The 21818-nt window shown below is 34.1% G+C and overlaps 1 protein-coding gene across 2 annotated transcripts in view; it reads right to left on the bottom strand.

The window, feature by feature from the left end:
* Positions 1–21818, bottom strand: part of tbc1d1 (TBC1 (tre-2/USP6, BUB2, cdc16) domain family, member 1) — a 160588-nt gene that overhangs the window by 12961 nt on the left and 125809 nt on the right. For both annotated transcript variants that reach the window (XM_056460767.1, XM_056460766.1), the window contains 2 exons: positions 15627–15871; positions 12056–12215 (listed from right to left, as the gene is read on the bottom strand). In XM_056460767.1, the coding sequence (XP_056316742.1) occupies positions 12056–12215; positions 15627–15871 (405 nt within the window). The remainder of the gene's footprint in view (positions 1–12055; positions 12216–15626; positions 15872–21818) is intronic.

Genomic DNA, 21818 nt, shown 5'->3' with positions numbered 1-21818 from the left:
CAGTCTCTTTAAATCTTTTTTTTTATCCTCTGTACATGACACTGAGACACATTGAAGGTGTTTGCCACATCAGCAGTGGATCTGGTCTTCAGCCTCTTGATAATCAACACTTTAATCTCAGGGTGTGTCTTAGGCATGTTTGCTTAAACATCATAGAATGATGCGGAGCTTTTAAACTGATGAAGAGCAAGCTCATTGGCTGCCGAGGTAACAGCAACCAATCTCCTGCACCATGTAGTTACAGGTAATGACGCAGGAGCAGATTAGGTGACCTATCAGCCTGTACACGCATAGAGTTTCATGCCAGAAATTTCCCATACAATCCACATATCCATAAACACATATAGATATGCATATACAACCCAACATTAAATTCCATACAATTTTTGGATGGATTACTATAAACTAAAAACCAATCATATAAAATTACTCATGAGATAAAGAATTATTTGTGTTTAGAAAATAACCTTGGGTACTAAAAATGCAAGAATATGAAAAATAATAATAACAAATGATATAATAAATGGTACTTTTTGAGCTCAATGTTATGCTTTATGCAAGAAATAACTGATAATAAGCTGCTGAATCACTGTACATTATTTTTCTATAATTGTCTAATTATTCTGCAACAACACCTGAAGATATGACATTTTTCAGATGTCATTTCTGTTCCCAAAACATTTATTTGGTTCTGTCCATGAAGTGCTTGTGCATAGGAAAAAAGATATTACACATGTAATTTCGCACATGTAATTTCTCACTGCTGAGAAATGTCAAGATAGTTTTTCAATTGCGAAAAGTGTAAAACAGTTTGTTTTGCGTACATGTCTTTACAATATGTTTGTGCATGTACAGTAGGTGAGAGTTCAAAGTGGCTATTACCGCCGTGGCTTATACCGCCGCCGTTTGAAATAAATGCTGCTCTGTTTTTAGTGTAAGACCGCAGTTTGTGAAAAAGCCGCCAGGGGGCGCAAAGGGACGGGATGCGAACGGAAAGAAATAGCCTTTACAGCAGCTCTCTCTCTCTCTCTCTCTCTCTCTCTCTCTCTCTCTCTCTCTCTCTCTCTCTCTCTCTCTCTCTCTCTCTCTCTCTCTCTCTCTCTCTATATATATATATATATATATATATATATATATATATATATATATATATATATATATATATATATATATAATTATGTATTTATTTAATTATATATAGTTATAAATATATTCTTAATAAACTTCCCAGCCACAAATATTAAAAAAACACAACTTGTATTAAAACTGGGCGAGGATTAGAAAGAATACGATGATTGTTATATAATTTAAAATGTTATTCCTCTTGTCCAATTTCTTTATGCACATTTTTTCACTCGCTACTCTGCCAGGAACTTCGCCGCTAGAGAGCACCTTCAAAAATCTCAATCTCATGGCTCATTCTTCACGAATATAGAATTAAAATAATGCCGCGTTTGGTTCATTGTGCATCCCGCCGGTGCAACCAACAAGAATTGTGCATTTTAGTTTAACTTTTTGAACGTTAAAAGCAGTTCGGTGTTAGTTTTTATTTAAATATATCAAGCCGAAACTAAACAGCGCATTCTCTCCGCCTCCTCGTTCATAACCAGCGGGACCGGGACAACTGCTGAAGCAGGCAATAGAGAAACTCCGTCATTCATCATAATCTTTCTTAGCTGATGTTTCGGAGTCGAAAGAATATATTAAAGAAAAATGTTCTTTTAACAGTCCCTATATATTTTATCTTTTTCTTTCTTTTTTTCCTGTCATTTCTCTTCAGCAAATTATATTTTTTAAAGCTGCTTGATTCTTTTAAAACCGAAAGCAGAGCCCGTCAATTGGTGTTTTTCCATAAGATACGTTTATCCTACGATAATTTATCCTCTGATCCTTTTGCATAAAGGTTTTAATAAAAAAAAAAAAACAGGTCACTTAATTACTTTCGATGTGCTAAAATATTTGTTAAACGAATGTTATTTTAAAAAAAAAGCATATGCACATATTACAATTGTAAAATAGTCTAAAATGCATGGTCTAATCAGAAATAAAGGAAATTAGTTATATTTAATGCATAAATAGGCTAGCCTTTTTATAAATTGAGTTTAATTGATTTGAAACTTTTAATTGCATTTTAACGTCCTGTATAAATAATAAAAATTGCATCAGATTGACGAAAAAACGAATATTAATACCTGCAAACAGGGCCACGGTTACTTTTTTTTCACTGACTGGCATGACTGGCAAACGCGTCAGAAAAAAAAACTGCTGAATCTCTGCGAATATTTGGTTAACTTATAAAACAAATGTCTGGTTTAGTGATGTTAGTAATGCATAGAAAAATGCAAAGCAGAATTCTCCTGAGCTCATTAAACCACTGATGACAGCGACGGAATCACTGGCCCACCACGTTCTTACGAACATATTTTATTTATTAAAGGTATTATTTCATTGACCTGAACATAACCAGTTATAATATAATTACTAACCCATCCTCTAAAGCAGGCAACACTCTATTCAGCTATGTTTTGTGTTTTTACTTAGAAATATTTTCTTTTTGGCGAATGCTTGGAACGTAATATAGATATTTTAAATAACAGGTAGTAGGGGTGGGCGGTACACCGGTGTCATAGTCATCACCGGTGTGACATTGCGCCACGACATGGATTTTCTAATACCGTCAGTACCGTAATAAATCAATTATGCGCCTTGAACGGCTGCATATACATCAATAATAGCTAATTCTAAATAATAAGGCATTCAATTTTCTTCAAACGTTCAGTTGTGGTCTGAATACATGTCCTTATACTACAGGGCTCGAAATTGCAACCATTTTGGTCGCATGAGCGCCCGAAATTTAATCTATGCGCCCTCATAATATATTTGGGAGCATTTGTGTGTCTGAATATAATGAACAGGGAGCTTTTGTTACTGCAGGAAATACAAACGGCTGAAGAGTGAAAAGTGCACAGGTTTGCAAACCTCCCCTAAAGTTATAATAATAATAATGGCGCAGGTGACAGCGATCATAACATGAGGTAAATGTTGATCCACCAGCTGAGATCAATCGAGTGTTTTCGGAGAAGGTGCCCGAATCTTGATGCGTTGCATTCACCGCGTGTTCAGCGCAAATGTCCGCTAAATATAAAATCTAACACTGTACACATCATCGCCAAAGAAACTCACCTTTACTAAGTTTACACTGAAACTACGGCTCATAACAAAGAGCGGAATTGCGCTGGTGGTCATCATGAGAATCCTGCTCTGTCTGCTCATAAATTGGTGCGGCTGACTCGCCTGCTTTATTCCACCAACACAGAGAAATGAAGATCAGCTCATAACGAGACTGAGCATTTACAATGACCCAAACCAAAACTTTTAAAGAGTGATAGAAGTGAAACTTTCTTTTGTCCGTTCTTCCTTGAGATGTTTTTTATTTTGCTATTGAAAGTAATTCCATGATATTATGCCGTCACCGTTCAAAAGATAGAAACATTCATTTTCATAAGGCCCCATATTTAATGCGGTTTCGTTTTTAAACGCATAGGTTTTGTTACGCCATCCGTCCTGGAGTTTTGGATTTTGTGTATTTGTCTATTTTGTGAAAAACACTTAATAGTGGAGACCCCTTCCCCCTTCTCATAACCAAAAGCTTGTCTGTCAGGAGTTAATGGGCATCAGTGAGGCCGAAATCATGTCTATTTAAGTGTCTTTAATATGGTGTATAGATTATTATGCGTTATTGAAACATCAAGGGGGACGCAGCAAAGTCACTTATAAATTAAAATTGTATTATTTTAAGCAATTTTATTATTTTTTGCAACAGCCTTACATTTAAAATGGAAACTTAACGGCGATTATAATCAAAAAGAACTCAGCCTATAAGGCTAGATGTTTTCTTTCCCTTATTTATTAATTTATTTGTTCATGTGTTTGGCGCATGTAACTCGTGTGCCATCGGAAAACTAGTGTAATGACGGCAAGCCATCTTTCCCAGACTCGGGGCAAAGTCCTGCCTCTCCTTTCACTCCGTCCCGAAGCCCCAGCTGGCCCTCCTGGCATCCTCTGCGTAAAACATATGCTGGATAAGTTGACGGTTCATTCTGCTGTGGCAATTACAGACTAATAAAGGGACTAAGCCAAAAAGAAAATGAATGACGAATGAATGAATGAATAAATAAATAATAAGAATAAAATAAAAATAAGGTAATAATCTTTACACACAGATGCCGCGTAAGTGGCCTTTTTTAATTTAGAGATGGTACATTTGAATTGCCTCTGCCATTTCTTCCCCCACCTCAAACCTGAAAGTTGAAGAGAGAACTATATTCTTTGAATAAAACTATTGAGCTATAAAAGGAAAAAACGCAGAAGAAATTTGCCATTATATTAATTTTAGCACAGCTGCCAGTCATTTTCACATTCGTTTTTCAGTTAGGGATTAATATTAAAGTAGCCTAGTAAAAATGTCTATACTATAATATTATAATTTGTTATATCAATTATTATTATTATTATTATTATTATTATTAAAGCTATACAATTGACAAAACGCAGAGCCCTTAAAAAATTTGCTTTCATTTTGACATAGCTAAAGCACACGTTTAAAGTTATGTAAAAAAAAACATCCCATTCTACAGCAGCAGTCAAGTTAGGACACTTAAAAATGCCTTTTGCGTTTGAAGATGATCGACCTGCGAAGTTATGTTTACAGTGTTATAAAAGAAAAAGGTAGGCTATGTAGTGCGTGTGGATTTACCGTAGACAGGCTTTCTGTTTGGCTAATGCCTAAAAATGTAAGTAAGTAACACATTAATTTTAGCAACTATTTTTAAATGGCATTTAAATTTTAAATTCATTTTTTATTTAATTTAACATTTAAATATAATTTAATTTAAAACATTAATTTTTTCCTCGCTGATTTTGGTTGGGTAATAAAGCATGATGACTCAGATATGATCTAGTTTACCTTGCATGTGTGGGCATATTTTGACGTCTTTACCTAAAACTTTAAACATTTATAATATTTAAAATAAAACGGAAAGAAATAAGGAGACTAACATAATTTAAAACACTTATTTGGTGCTTAAACCACCTTCAGAAAGTTTTGCCAGCTGTGGTAGAGCGCAACGGAGGCTCCACTGGAATGTAGCAGATGTGTTAAAACTTGGTATTATTTATTAATATGTTATTAATGTGTTTTTGTGTTCCTCGTCTTGTACGTCGCCGTGTTATTGTGCGTCAACGTCACGTTTATCTGTCCTTAAGCGCGCATATAGTCGAACATTTCTGCTCGACATCGGTAGAAACAAACTTCACAAGTTAAACTCCGCGGACACTGATGAGCTGCAAGATTTCGGCTTGCTCCGGATGCGTACCCATCCTCCGACCCCCACCTCACCACCTCGCCCACAATGGAGGCGCTTCAAGCGGCGCGAGAGGAAGCAGAAGAGGGGTAAGCGCGGGGGTATCCGAACAAGGCTAGCGGCTAACCCCCACAAACCCGCAATCCCCTCCATCATTCTAGCGAACGTACGCTCGCTAGACAACAAACTGGACTACATCCGTCTACTTCGTTCATCACATAGGACTGTAAAGGACTGTTGTGCTTTTGTGTTTACGGAAACTGCACATTAGTGAGCAGCAGACAGCCCACCCCGATGCTTTTCTCATCCTGGCAGGGGACTTTAACCATGCAGACCTAAAGAGTGTGTTTCCAAAAATACAACAACACATAGACTTTCCAACATGGGGCAATAACACACTGGACTTTTACACCACACAGAGAGGAGCTTACAAAGCCTCCCCCCTCCCCCACCTTGGTGGACCACTTAACTGTCATGCTAATGCCTGCTTACAGACCGATAGTTAAAGTCACCAAACCGGTTTGCAAGGAGATACAAGTGTGGCCAGAAGGTTCTTCAGAGGCTTTACAAGACTGCTTCAATACCACAGACTGGGATATGTTCAAACAGGCTGCCACTCAAAAGAGCAAGAGCACCAGCCCCAATCATGTACACCTTCTACAGAGGCACTATTGAGAGCATCCTGACCAGCTGCATCACTGTGTGGTATGGAACCTTGGATTTTCTGCAGGAAAACACTTCAATGCATAGTGAGAACAGCTGAGAAGATCGTTGGTGTCTCTCTCCCCTCCTTCAGGACATTTACAACACACGTCTTACCCGTAGAGCCCTCTGCATAACAGCAGATGCCACCCACCCAATGCACAACTTCTTCAGTCTGCTGCAATCACACACACACACACACACACACACACACACACACACACACGCACACACACGCACACACACGCACACACACACACATATTAATTTATATTTATATTTGGTTGACAATAAATAAATAAAAGAAAGAATTAATGAATGAATTCTACAGTCTGCTTGTGCCTCTATGTTTATAGAGTTACTGGAGACATCCAGTAAGACACAGTCAAATATTCAGTCCAAATGCACTGGAGAGACCTGAAACATGTTAATTTTTCCTTATTGGCTATATGACATTTAGATGTTGCATATTATTCTGTGGTCTTAAGAAAAGTGTTAAGTATTTCAGCACATAAGAGCAAATATAGCTTATAGCCCATTTCGTTGCGCTCCGCAGCTTTTCACTAATAAAGCTCTTCATGTAAATTTCATTTTTCAATTTTAGCACGTCATATAAAAATATCGCCCTTGCACCCTCATTTATGATATCCTGCCGCCGGGCCTGCTATAGCGAAACTTTATTGTTTGAGAAGAAACAAAAACGGAAACTGTGCATGAAAACCTGGCTGGGAAGACGGCGATAACATGAATTTTCTGTTCTTCAACGAGTAAAAAAAATCGCAGACACGACACAATGACGGCGTTAATTATACAACGCAGTGTTTACGATCATATTAACAACTAACATTAATATCAATAACTCCTCTGGCTTTAGACTTTACCTTTTAGAGCTTGTTCTTGTCGGCGCAATATAAGTTTATTGCATGTATAGCTACGAATCAGATTATGAAGAATGATTAAGAGCATGCTTATCCTTTATTCATCCTTTCCGTAAGGTGTTTTATTTATTTATTTATTTATATTTTTTTTAAATAATGATGACAATATTCACTATCTAAGCATTCCTCGGTATACTACCAACAAATTACGCCCCTGTACCCAAGTAGCCTACCTAAGTTAATTTACATTTCATGTAAAAAATAAGAAATCAAAAAAGACCAAAGTATTATGCTAAATATCCGTACAAACGAACATGTTTGTTGTTTAACTTTCGTTGATAAAACAACACAATACAGCCTATAATAATGAAGGCTAGTTAAATAGAAATAACTTTAACTGCTTGAAACAGTAAACGTTACATTTTAGAAACTTCACAAATACTAATCAATAATAATATAAATAGTAACGTAGAACAAAAATATTAGCCTAGGCTTGTAACAACATAAGTCAGATGTTGAAAAACCTGGCTGGGAAGACGGCGATAACATGAATTTTCTGTTCTTCAACGAGAAAATAAAATCGCAGACACGACACAATGACGGCGTTAATTATACAACGCAGTGTTTACGATCATATTAACAACTAACATTAATATCAATAACTCCTCTGGCTTTAGACTTTACCTTTTAGAGCTTGTTCTTGTCGGCGCAATATAAGTTTATTGCATGTATAGCTACGAATCAGATTATGAAGAATGATTAAGAGCATGCTTTTCCTTTATTTCATCCTTTCCGTAAGGTGTTTTATTTATTTATTTATTTATTTATTTATTTATTTATTTATAATTTTTTAAATAATGATGACAATATTCACTGTCTAAGCATTCCTCGGTATACTACCAACAAATTACGCCCCTGTACCCAAGTAGCCTACCTAAGTTAATTTACATTTCATGTAAAAAATAAGAAATCAAAAAAGACCAAAGTATTATGCTAAATATCCGTACAAACGAACATGTTTGTTGTTTAACTTTCGTTGATAAAACAACACAATACAGCCTATAATAATGAAGGCTAGTTAAATAGAAATAACTTTAACTGCTTGAAACAGTAAACGTTACATTTTAGAAACTTCACAAATACTAATCAATAATAATATAAATAGTAACGAAGAACAAAAATATTAGCCTAGGCTTGTAACAACATAAGTCAGATGTTGAAAAAAAAAAACTGCGTCTCTCCGCCTTTTGTTTTCTATTCATATTTTAAATTCTTTGCCAGAAAAACTAACATGTTGACTTTGTTCGGTTTAAACGGAGACTTATTTGAGATTACAATGTTTCCAGCAGCACTGAGACGTGTGCCTGTAGCGCATGCAGATACTGTGGCAAAGAGGGTATCTTGCTCCGCCGCCTGCATTTCTCGGAAACCAGCTCTACATCGCGGAGCGGCGCGTTCTCAACTACCAAATATGCTGCTCCATTTCTCATCAACGTCTACTATTTATCAGTTTCTCTTTTGTATTTGGCCATTTTTGAAAAGGCCTCTCTGCCATACCTGGCTGGACTAGCTGGGCATTTGCGTTCAGTAGATGACACCGGAGCTGGCTCCGCATTCCATGGGCTGGGTGACATGACCGCAGCTCTGGAGGTTCGACGTGTTTGTCCATTTAACACTTATTTTTCTAAACAAGCCCAACAAATAGCTTCATCCTAATTATTGATTCGCCTTTCTCGTTCGCCACGAATCCAAAATGTTTCCAGATTGGCGCTGAGCGAGCATTAGCAGAGCGTAAAACACTGGCTGCAGTCAGTAAACAATTTAACAGATGCCCCGTCTGCAGCCAAACTTTAAAAATGTATAAAGCATATTTTAATCGTTTAACTGATACCATTCATCGGTTACAAACGTGCCCTTTCGGTTATTGCTTAATCGGTTATTTTGAGCATCCCCAACTAAACCGCATGTGCAAGCTCTATTTTTTTTTTCTCTCACGGCCGCACGCCGGAGATCCGGCATGGTGCCAGAATACTTTAAGCCCTGGTAAGATCATGTTTATTACTAAGAAAACTAAATCAAAATTATATTTTAATTGAACACATCTGATCACATAAGGTACGCACAGAAAAGTCTGTTTAGTGTTGTGGAAAGGCAAAGCTGAATATCTGTGGTTAAACTGCCACCCAGCGGTCAAAAGCTGCTGGCGCACCAAGTACCGCTGTCGCCGCGGTATGAATGGCGCCATAAGAAACACATTGAAGTAGTAACATCTGTACATTTACATTTACATTTAGTCATTTAGCAGACGCTTTTATCCAAAGCGACTTACAAATGAGGACAAGGAAGCAATTCACACAACTATAAGAGCAGCAGTGAACAAGTGCTATAGACAAGTTTCAGGTGTCAATGTAGTCACCTTAGAATTCTAAGATTCTTTCTGAAATTTTTGTCAAAACTTAGTTATTGACATATTCTTATTAAATGACAACTTATTTACATTTTTTAAGTTGTTTACTTTAAGACTTTTTATTTAAAAAAACAAATGTTACACAAACTATTTGCTATATGGAATGCAAAAACTTTGTAGCTAAATATCTCAAAATCATTCAGAACGCAGATAGAACCTTCTAATTCCAAGGTGACGATTTGTATGGAAAAGATGTGTGAGAAACATTAGCCATGTTTCCATCCAAAAATGTAAACTAACTTCATGAACAAAACTGGAATATCACATAAAAGATGTGCCAATAAAAAAATCCCTTCCTGATTAACTGGCGCCAAATATCAACAGGAGAAGGAGAAGCTGCGTATAATATAATAACACTAATATTGAAACGGTTAAGGCATTATAGAATGACCAAAACAACATTTCAGATGTTTTACAGTGTGTTAAGCCTGTTTGTCCATTCACACACATATTTATCATCACATGATCTCTTATAACAAAATCACATGACCTTTTTAATGCGCATACTGGAATTTGTTCAGTAAAAGTGTTTCCATCGTAGTTTATGCGGATCTTCTCTTATCGAATAAAAGTTTATCCTACCCAGTTATGCGCATACGTTTTTATGCACATTTTCAAAATCGATGCGCATCATGGCGTTTCCATCAACAGATTTTTTTAGCTGCATATCCAAAATGTGCGAAAAAATAGGTGGATGGAAAGGTAGCTATTGTGTATGCCTTTCCATTGATAAAACATAATTTAGGGGGAAAACATGTAAACAGATTATAATTTGTATCCTTTTGTTAATTATACATTTTTAAATTACATAGCATAAGAGTACAATCAAGACCTGAACTATTTTAGCAATGGGATTGGTGGAAAATTATCATCAACTAATCAGAATCAAGCAACAATCTACAGTAGATTTATTGAGAGCTGAATGCATGTGTGGGTAAAGATTAAAGAATTTCACTAGAAATGTGTATGTTTAAGATGCCTCAAGATGGTACATGATGGTTCAACAGATTGCCCTTGGAATGAAGGTCACCCTTATAATCACACCACACACACTGTCATGGAAATATGATTAAGCAAAACAAAGTTAGCGCCAGTCGCTACGCATCAGTGATTATGATTATCATGCATAATTAACTCCTGCGTGCCCGTGGAAGATAGAGAGATCCTATGGAGGATAAAGAAAGGCAGAGAATGTGTCACTCTGGTATGATTAATGGTGAAGGACGGATTGTCAATTGAAACCCAATCAGAATCATTTAATGATCAATAAAATAGAGTATATAGATATTTAAAAAGCTTAATAGTAACATTGAAAACAATGTTAGCACATTTAAAGAAGTTTACTATAGAAAAACTGCGTTTTACTGTTCCCCATATCCCCAAATATCTGGACTGTTACAACTGTGAATGTTAATTATTACAATTATTTTGATTAAAATAGTTTTAGATGCACAAAAAATCTAAAAAATATATATTTTTTCCAACATTTTTACTTGAAAGTATTATTTAGCATTGTTTATATATTATTTATTGATTTAATGACTTATTTTCAATGAATTAGTTTGATTTAGCATTTATTTTATATTTTTATTTTTATTTACATTAAATTCTGTTGCTTTTCTTTCTTCTATTTTATTAGTATTACAATTTATTTTTGAATATTTGAATGTTTGTATTCAAAATGAACATATTTAATTACTTCCCTTTTATTTCAGTTATATATATATATATAAATTCATTAAAATAAGACATTAAATCAATAATTAGTGTATAAACAATGCTAAATAACACTTCCTAGTAAAAATTGTGCATCTAAAACATATTCATTTCATAATAATCATTAATTTAATTTCAGCTTTATTTTAATTAAAAAATTAAACAAAATTTTAATAAACAATACACAAATTGCGAAAATAATACAATAACTCTTGATTAACTGCGATAAGAGCACAACTCTCTTTAATAAGCCACGTGATTATAGTATAATCCATGTATGTAGCACAAACAATGAGGGTTTTGACAAAGAATGTGCAATCGCCACTTAAAAGAGACAAAGAAATTCAGAAACCCAGGTGCACAAATTTCTCCCTCAACCTGTAAAACCGCCCCTCCAGATGAAAATTGGTGCCAACATGCAGCATTTAGTTGCTATCTCTCTAGACAGGGTGTGTCTGTGTACGTGCAGAAATGCCTGCACCTGACTGTACTGTATATGAATCGACACAGAGAACCAACTTTTGTCTATGTGATTCATGTATCTTTCTAGACAACAGAAAAATGCCAAATATGAGCCTTCAGAAACACTTCTGTGGAAATCAAGTGAGTAGGAATGCATAACTATCTACCACAAAGGAATCTGATTGGCCTGCCTATATCTGCTAACATGCTTTCATTCTTACTTTATACTTTTTTCATGTTTTGCTGGTGTGGCTTAGTGGTTAAACATCTGAGTTTCTAACAAAACCTTTAAGCCATTCACAAGCTGCTATTATGTCACTCTTGAGGGAGGAACTAGTCCATAGGGAGACTTAGTAAAGGAAAAAAGTGTCTAATTAAAGAAAAATGCATTGTTGTTATGAGTAAATCCAGGACCTGTTTTTGCCCAAGTACTGGCAAAGGGTGTGTGTTAATAAAAGTGTATTCACCGAATACTCTTGCCACAAATCCGAGTGGGAAGTGCGAGGCAAAGGCGGTAAGGAACCATGGAGCAGCGTAGAGACTGGGGCCGATCTCATAAAGCTCCAGATGAGAGTAGAGCTCCCTGTGATAGTCGTGCAACAGACGAGACAGCTGATACATCTGAATCTGAACAAAAAGAGAGGAGAAAAACACTTGGTGAAGAGAATGCTTTTTTTTGCATAAAGAGCTGCAGTATATTTAAGAGAAGTATTGCTAATGTTTTAAGTAAAGGGGACTTATTATGTAAAATTAGTTTTTACTTGGTGTTTGGACTCTGATGCGTGTCTAATGTGTGTAAATGAACAGCCTAATACTGTAAAAAGTGCCCCAATCCCTTTTTAATTATGGCCATAACTCATAAGTATTGCCTGAAACATGCCATTTCAGATTGCCCCCTAATGTGACATCACAAGCTCTGATACATCTGAATTTGAAGAAAAAGAGAGGAGAAAAACACTTGCTGAAGAGAATGCTTTTTTTTTTTTTTTTTCATAAAGAGCTGCAGTATATTTAAAAGAAGTATTGCTAATGTTTTAAGTAAAGGGGACTTATTATGTAAAATTTGTTTTTACTTAGAGTTTGGACACTGATGTGTGTCTAATGTGTGTAAATGAACAGCCTAATACTGTAAAAAGTGCCCCAATCCGTTTTTAATTATGGCCATAAATCATAAGTATTGCCTGAAACATGCCGTTCCAGATTGCCCCCTAATGTGACATCACAAGCCCTGATACATTTGAATTTGAAAAAAATGAGAAACTGTTACTGATAATACTGCTGCAAAGAATGCAAAAAAGAAATAGAAAATAATGAAGAAGAAAAAAAATTGCATAAAGAGCTGCAGTATGTTTAAAAAAAATAATCATCTTTCTTGGTGATTGGGGACTGATGTGTGTCTAATGTGTGTAAATCACCAGTTTAATACAATAAAAACCTCTACATTCCCTACGAACGCCTTATGACCCATACATGAGCTTATTTATCCTATTTTGACTGCTATGCCATTATAAATAGTGAAAATAACCCATTGAAACAGGCTTTAAGACCAAGCTGAATGCTCTGTTGGTTGTCGCTTCGGTGTGACTTTAGCTAATCAGCCAATGCTAACAAGTATTTTCAATTTTTAATCTGACGTAAGAGAAGTCTTCTTTCGCTACTGTATTGTTGTTAAATAGAGAAAACATTGTACAGGTAACTTTTATTGTAAACCTTGGACCTTACTCCTGAAACAAACAAAAAAATGCCCAATAAAAAAGCGTGAAGCACCAAAAGCGGCCCATATTAAAATTAATTTGAATACTATTTTGGCTAGTGTTATACATCAATTTTCAAATGTACTTTATTTTTTATATATATATATATATAAAAGCGGCTGGAAAACTGTTTTTAGAAAACTGTGAAGCTCTACATTATTATATGTTTTTTTTTTTTTAAAGGCCAAATGACTGAGGAAAGTTGAATGTGCTGGCCAGTTTTTTATTTGCCTAATAAATGACATTAGACAGCAGTTTTTAATCTAAAACTTTAACAGATTCACATTTTCTAATGATATATGATATAACAAATTTTGTATTTTATAAAGTCTTTATTCTAAGTATTTTTAGCACATCAAAAAGTGTGGTTTTGATGACTACCCGACAAGCTATTGCAGATAAAAATAGTGCTTAAAACGTCACTAAAATGCAGTATTTAAATCTCATAATCAAATAGAAAATGAGGCGTGTAACTGCAAAAAGGTCCACTTTTGGAGAAAAAAACAAAACACCCCTTTCACCAGGCTGGCTACTGCAGTATACAGTTGAAGTCAGAATTATTAGCCCCCCTGTTTATTTTTTCCCCCAATTTCTGTTTAACGGAGAGATGATTTTATTTTATTTTTAAACACATTTCTAAACATAATAATTTTAATAACTCATTTCTAATAACGGATTTATTTTATCTTTGCCATGATGACAGTAAATAATATTTATAATATTTGACTGGACAGTGTTTCCTCTAGGATTTTTTCCAGCTGTGGTGGCAGGCCTTTTTTACACAGATCTACCAACTACCTGTGGCGTTATTTCAATGACAAATGTCGCGAGCGCAGTATTACAAGTCGAGATTGCATTTATAATAGCCTACGAGCATGCAAATCTCTTTACTTGCGCGCCGATTTCCTCTGCTCGTGCACAAAACTTCTTGCACGCCCCCTCAAATATACGCTGCTCAAGCACAGATCTTCTTATGCGCAGCGCGCTCTCAAATAAACGCTGCTGAAGTGCGATTTAGTGCGTTTATGTAATAAGTATGTCTCCAGCATTTATTAGATTTGCTAGGAATATACATGAACATCTCCAATAGACCTACAGAGGGGTATTAATGCGTCCTGAAGTAAAGTGAAACGGCTGTACGTCGTGTTTGCTGGCCTCACGCATCACGCAGCTGCCAGTCAGTCAGTCAGCATGTAACCTTAAAGGGTTAAACAAATGACGCACAGCACTACTACGGTCGGTAACAGAAAAGTTCGTGCTGTTATAATTCACTTACTCTTTAATACGTTTTGGTGCGATTATTACCCGCTATAAAAAAAACACGACTGAATGTTTTGAATGAGAAGCTGTAATGTAGCCATGGCGGGATGAATTTTGGCGTGGCGCCCCGCCATGGAAGAATGAATGTAGCAGAAACTATGCTGGACATTTTTAAGATACAGCTTAAAGTGACATTTAAAGGCTTAACTAGGTTAATTAGGGGAGGGTAAATAGGCAAGTTATTGTATAATGATGGTTTGTTCTGTAGACTATCGGAAAAATATATAACTTAAAGAGGCTAATAATAATTTTGACCTTAAAATGGTTTTTAAAAATTAGGAACTGCTTTAAAACAATAAAACAAATAAGACTATGAAAAATATAATCAGACATACTGTGAAAATTTCCTAGCTCTGTTAAACATCATTTGGGAAGTATTTAAAAAAGAAATAAATAATTTAAAGGGGGACTAATAATTCTGACATCCATTTTAATAAATTGTGTCACTTTTTTCTGTCATGGCAACACTGAATTGTAATCAGTCTGTGCCACACGATTCTTCAGAAATCATTCTAATATGCTTATTCTGTGCTTCAATAAACATTTCTTCTAATCAATATTGAAAACAAATATGCTCCTTTTCACTTGGAAAAACCATAATGAACAGTTAGAATAGGATTTATTTCAAAGAAAATAAATTGTACTAACACCAAAATTTTGAATGTGAACCTAAAAAACGTATTATTTAAAAAGGATTCATTGCTCTTAAACCATTAGCAAAGCCAAAAGTATCATTCTTTCATCATTTATTCAAAAATATGTCCTTCTGAACCATTTAACTAAACTAAAATAATTATTCTGAATAACATACAATCATAAATCAAACAAAATAATAGTATTTAGATGATTATATGATGTAAACAAGGCATTCCCCGTAAAATAAAACTCTGATTAAACATATTCTGAGGAGTAAAACTTTCATTAGATATACCTCATTTTTGTGACCATGTGAAAGCTACTGTACCTGCAGTATGATCATGTCAGGCCTGTACTGTTTCCTGAGCCCCATGTCATACATGAGGAATTTGAGCATGTGAAATGCGTCCTCCTCGCTCATGTGGAGCAGCAAAACACCAGCCACAAAACTCAGGCCCTGGCAGTATCCCACCTCCGGGTCCAGCAGAGAATATGCCTTCAGTAGGTTATAGAGGGACAGCTGGCCTGCACCAAGCTGAGCGCTGAAATACGGGTGAGTGGGAAATGTACGTCCTGGAAAAAGAAGAGCAATAATCATTCAAATATTCAGGTTTATTTACAGTGCAGTTTGAGTGAAACAATACTGCTGCTGATGTTGTTGATGTTGGCAGACTAACCCGATTAAACTCTTTCATTTGCATTTCATTCCTTACAGTGTTCAGATTTGTTACTGTGGTGGGTATACGGTAATAAATAATAATAATAAATAATATATAAATGAATAAAAATGCAAACAAATAAAATTGACTGAGATACAGATATGTGCTCAAACAAAGACACTTTGGGATATTATGCAAAAACAAAGTGTATTAAAGCTGCAAGCAGCGATGAATGGGACCTCGCACCCAGGCTCACTGTCGACCCTTTTTTTTATTTTTTACAGAGGAAGTTAAAAATATCTGACTTCCTGTTGAGTTTTACATTTCGCTCCAAGAGACTTTTTTGTAGGTATTGGCAGGGTTGATGTGTGTGGCAATTTTCGTATGTGTGCGTGAAGCGTAGCTCGGGGGCCATTTTATCAAATGTTTATAGCTGGCGCTGTCGAGCCATATTGCCACACCCACTTGTAAAACTCATATCAATCGATAATTTTCACCACTTCTGTTAAGCGTGCAAAGTTTCATGAGTTTTCAAGAATGTTTAAAAATGTAAAATTTCACATTTGATTTATTTTTTCAACTGTTTCTTCTTAGATTTTTATGGAATAGATGAAATTGGTGCTTGATATTACATTGCACATTGTTAAACGAATGTTTCTTCCATTATTTTATTGTTGTGTATTATATTGAGTAATGTTGAGATCTTTTTTCCTTAACTTGTGAAAAAACGTTCGATTTATAATCCATTTTTGTAATAACACCTGCGTTTTAAAGGTTGTTGTCAGTATGGTATAAAAGTACTGTAAATGTACAGTACACAATCTGTATGCAATATATGTTTTTGGGTGCTAATGTAATATTTTTCAATGAAAACCAAATAGTTTTTTAACATCTTCTCAATAATAAGTAGAAACGTGAAGCTATTTAATTCAATTCAGTTCAATTTCTATAGTGCTTTTACAATGTAGATTGTGTCAAAGCAGATTAACATAGAAGTTCTAGTAAATTGAAAGTCAAGTTTCCAGTCCAGTCCAGTGTCAGTCCAGTTTTCAAAAATGTATTTACTCCTCTTTCATATTCAACATCCATTAAAACGGCAAATTAATTTCTGACAAAACATCACATCAAAATATACATTACACTGATTTAAATAAGTAATCATTTCTTCATGCTGCAGTAGTATGCCAATAGAGTCATATATCAACAAATATCATATATTAATGAAGATGAACATATATCATAATGAACATATATCATTTATCAAATAAATTCACTCATAGAAGTGGATAAAACATGGGGAAAAGGCTCAATATACATTACAGTATTTTTCCAATTTTTATTAACATAGTCTTGAAACAAAATGTAACTTTTTAATACACAGCTAATAAAACCACAGTCCAAAATAACTTTATATTATATTATATTATATTATATTATATTATATTATATTATATTATATTATATTATATTATATTATATTATATTATAAATAATATTATATTATAAATTAGAATACTATACTTTTAATACTATATTTTTTATTATTATAGTTTAAATTTTCCAAAACTTCCTGCTGACACTTGTTAAAACCGACTGATTTTGTCATAACATTATTTTGAGCTGGTGTGTAGTTACTTTTTCTTTTTTCACAAGATGACAGAAATGTTGTCCAAATCACAATACATTCTCATTTTTAGTTTCTAGAATTGTAGATCTTTACTGTAGTAAGGTTAGACTATTTTAGGAGACAATACTGAAACTGGCCCACACAGTAAATAGACCTTTAAAAAAATCAAATAGGAGAGCATTTTTGATAATATGTGATTTAACATTTCACATATCAACTTAAAACTTATCAATTAAAATGCATTACAATTATACCTAATATCTGTGCCACACTGTATATAATACAGGAGCATGCATACACAAGGCGTGATTCAAACGTACTCGCAAGTTAAAGCAAATCTGAGAGCAGTTCCTGTGAAAACTGTGTAGGCGAAAGGGGCTTTTCACACACAACATGTTATTGTGGGGGCAGCAGAGTGAAAACCCCACCGAAAGAAGCAAGGTTTGGTCGACTTTGTCTGAAACTTAAACTATTTTTTGACAAACCACACACCTTCAAATTACATTTCTGTAAGCTAATAATGGCTCTCTAACGATGATAGAATATCATTAGGTATACTTTATAAATGAAAAAGAAATAGTTCTTTCCAGTCAATGTTACTGACTGAATATATTGTGATATACAGTGCTCAGCATATATAAGTACACCCCTCACAAATCTATCTTTTAAATTAATATTTTTTTAATAGGAAGCTATACAATGTTATTTTTGTGCATATACAGTTAAAGTCAGAATTATTAGCCCCCCTTCAAATTTCTTTTTTTAAATATTTTCCAAATTATGTTTAACAGAGCAAGGAAATTTTTACAGGATGTCTGATAATATTTTTTCTTCTGGAGAAAGTCTTGTTTGTTTTATTTCAGCTAGAATAAAAGCAGCTTTTAATTTTTTAAACACCATTTTAAGGTCAAAATTATTAGCCCCTTAAAGCTAAATTTTTTTCCGATAGTCTATAGAACAAACCATCATTATACAATAACTTGACTAATTACCCTAACCTGCCTAGTTAATCTAATTAACCTAGTTAAGCATTTAAATGTCACTTTAAGCTGTGTAGAAAAATATCTAGTCAAATATTATTTGTTATTAAAACTACTATGTTTAGAAATGTGTTGAAAAAAATCATCTCTCCGTTAAACAGAAATTGTGGGGAAAAAAATAAACAGGGGGGCTAATAATTCTGACTTCAACTGTACATTAGATTAGTCAGTACTGAAGCCAAATCTGGAGCTTATCTAACAAAATAACTTACAATAATGATCCGAAACTAGTACAGCCAAATTTACATGTTATAGAAAAATATTAAATACAAATTTATAAACATTTTGTTGAAACTTTGTAGGTTGTCATTTATTTTTGCAATATTTTGCTTGAATTTAATTGTATTACCTTTCAATTTCTAAATATGTTTGGTGACTAAAATATTATTTTAATAAATATATCTGTTTTGTTTAAATGCACCAAAATACATTGCATATTCACTGAGAAATGAATACAAATATTCATTTTCAAAATAGGGTGTACTCAATTATGCTGAGCACTGTTTATCATTATCAGGATGAGATTCATACCCCCGGGGTATGAATAATTTCAGGCTTGACTGCAAGTCAACTGTACTAAATTCTACTGTTTTTAAAAATTATTCAAAACTTCTTGCTGTTTGAAGGATTGTGGCAAAGAGTATAAACTTAAAATAACAATTAATTAGCATTTTAGAAATTGATCGTCCTATAATGTGTTCCAAATATACCTGACAAGATTTTTCTGTATATAAACTATTACACTAAATGACATTCTAGTGAGTGTCTTCTGTACACATGAGTACAGAGTGTAATAATGATTCTAGTTTTGCTCAGAGAAACCGTAAAATTAAGCACAGATTCTAATGTATGATAAATATTTTGACCTATATACTGTACATGACGAAAGCAAGCACCTCTCAATATAGGAATTTGTAGTATTTCGTGGAATTGCACAGAACCTTCATGTTCCTCTCAGAGAGGGCGCCTTCCTAGAAACAATATACATTCCTATAGGATTAGGTGTCTTCCTGTCTTGTAAAGCTATCCATCTCTTTTTCTCCCTGCTGTCACTACGCTGAGAGTCAGCAACACCTCCTTTTCTTTGTCTGCGCCTCCCCATTAATCTCTCCATCTTCACATCTGTCCATCTCCGTTACTGTCTCAACCATTCATTCAGCCCCAGGTTCTGCACTCTGTTCTCTATAATAACCCAGGTAATGATCATTTTGCAAAGAATGGAGACTTTTGTGTATACTCGGATGACAATTTTTTGAAAAAATTCCAGAGCAAGCAGGAACCTGCGCGGACTTCTCTGTATTTTGAGTACGCAGAAAAGGTACAATTGCTGTTTTTCAGCAAGCTAGAACATAACAGTCAGCAGACACACCGAATAACTGTCTGCTTGAGATATTCTATTGAACTGGACGTGCTGCTTAAGACTTTTCTGAGAGGAAAAAAACATCTTGGGCAATAGCAAGTGAACACGCATTAAGTTGACAAGAGTGAGTCTAATAAATAGATAACAATGACGTAAATAATTGATCATCTTCAAAGACTTTAAACACAGATGATATAAAATACCACATGACAACTGTTTCAAAACCTTTTTAAGAGCCATCTAACAGGACAATAATTCATTACAATATGCATTTCTATACACTAAAGTTCAAAAGTCTGTGATCAAGAAAAAATGCAATTGTTTAAAAATATATACAGTTGAAGTCAGAATTATTAGCCCCCCTTTTTCTTTTTTAAATATTTCCCAAATGATGTTAAACAGGAAAGAGCAAAGAAATTTTCACAGTACGTCTGATAATATTTTTTCTTCTGGAGAAAGTTTTATATGTTTTATTTCGACTAGAAAAAAAAGCAGTTTTTAATTTTTTTAAAAACATTTTAAGGTCAATATTATTAGCCCCTTTAATCTATATTTTTTCCCGATAGTCTACAGAACAAACCATCATTATACAATAACTTGACTAATTACCCTAACCTACCTAGTTAACCTAATTAACCTAGTTAAGCCTTTAAATGTCACTTTAAGCTGTATAGAAGTGTCTTGAAAAATATCTAGTAAAATATTATTTACTGTCATCATGGTAAAGATAAAATAAATCAGCTATGGGTTATTAAAACTATTATGTTTAGAAATGTGTTGAAAATATCTTCTCTCCGTTAAACAGAAATTGGGGAAAAAATAAACAGGGGGGCTAATATTTCAGGTGGGCTAATAATTTTGACTTCCACTGTATGTTATTATTATTATAAAATATTATATTATTGACTAATATTGTCAATTGTTTTTCTATGTTAATGTATTTTACACTTAATTTTAAGCATCATCCAGCATCAGGGCCACAAGATCCTTTAAAATCATTCTAATATCCTTTGATTAGGTGAATCTTAACAATCATTGTTAAACATTTGCATTTTTTGCTGTTGTTGAAATCACTATACATGTTTCATGATTCTTTGATGAACAGAAATTTCAAACAATTAATTTGAAAAGAGAAATTCACTGTAACAAATGTCTGTACTCTCACTGTTGATATATGTTATGCACTCTTGATGACTTGATGGCATATATTTGTATTAATTATACACATTTAATACTAGTATTTCACTAAATAATGAATATTATGTTATGATACATTTAAGTTTATAAATAACAAATGTTAAATCTTCTAAAGTTGAAAGTAGTTTCTTGTTGGTTAAAGCAGAATTCTAAATGTTCCATTATATACAAATACATTTTTAAAGGTCTTTCAATCTAAGCTAAACTATGATGAGACAAAACAGGTATGCTTGAGCATTTTGTCTTGATTATGGTCTCATATTTTTTACATTTTGACCTGCTTTTGGTTTTATTAAGTGTCTTTTGGTCTGTGTTGTATTTATATTTCAGTCAAACCACACCGGAGTCTGTTTGGAATTGAACTAATGAGCTGTTCACATTTCCCACCTAAAACCACATGAACAAAAAGGCAAGGTATGCCACTTCCTCGACCAATTTTAACAAGCTCACAAGCTTGTGCTCCAATAGCATCTGTTGACAAACCCTTGCAGCAGCTCTGATACAAGTTTTACGTATCAAGAAAATGAAAAAGCGCCACATTGTTAAGGTGTTCAGCGTTTGTTCATCATTAGTTTTAGTTTTATTTCGTTTTGACTTTTTGTTTTCAAATTAAGTTTGTTTTAATTAGTTTTTATAG

The sequence above is a fragment of the Danio aesculapii genome, chromosome 1, assembly GCF_903798145.1.
Source record: "Danio aesculapii chromosome 1, fDanAes4.1, whole genome shotgun sequence".
NCBI lineage: Eukaryota > Metazoa > Chordata > Actinopteri > Cypriniformes > Danionidae > Danio > Danio aesculapii.
Note: the sequence above shows the minus strand (reverse complement) of the source record. Positions and strands in the feature narration are given on the sequence as shown.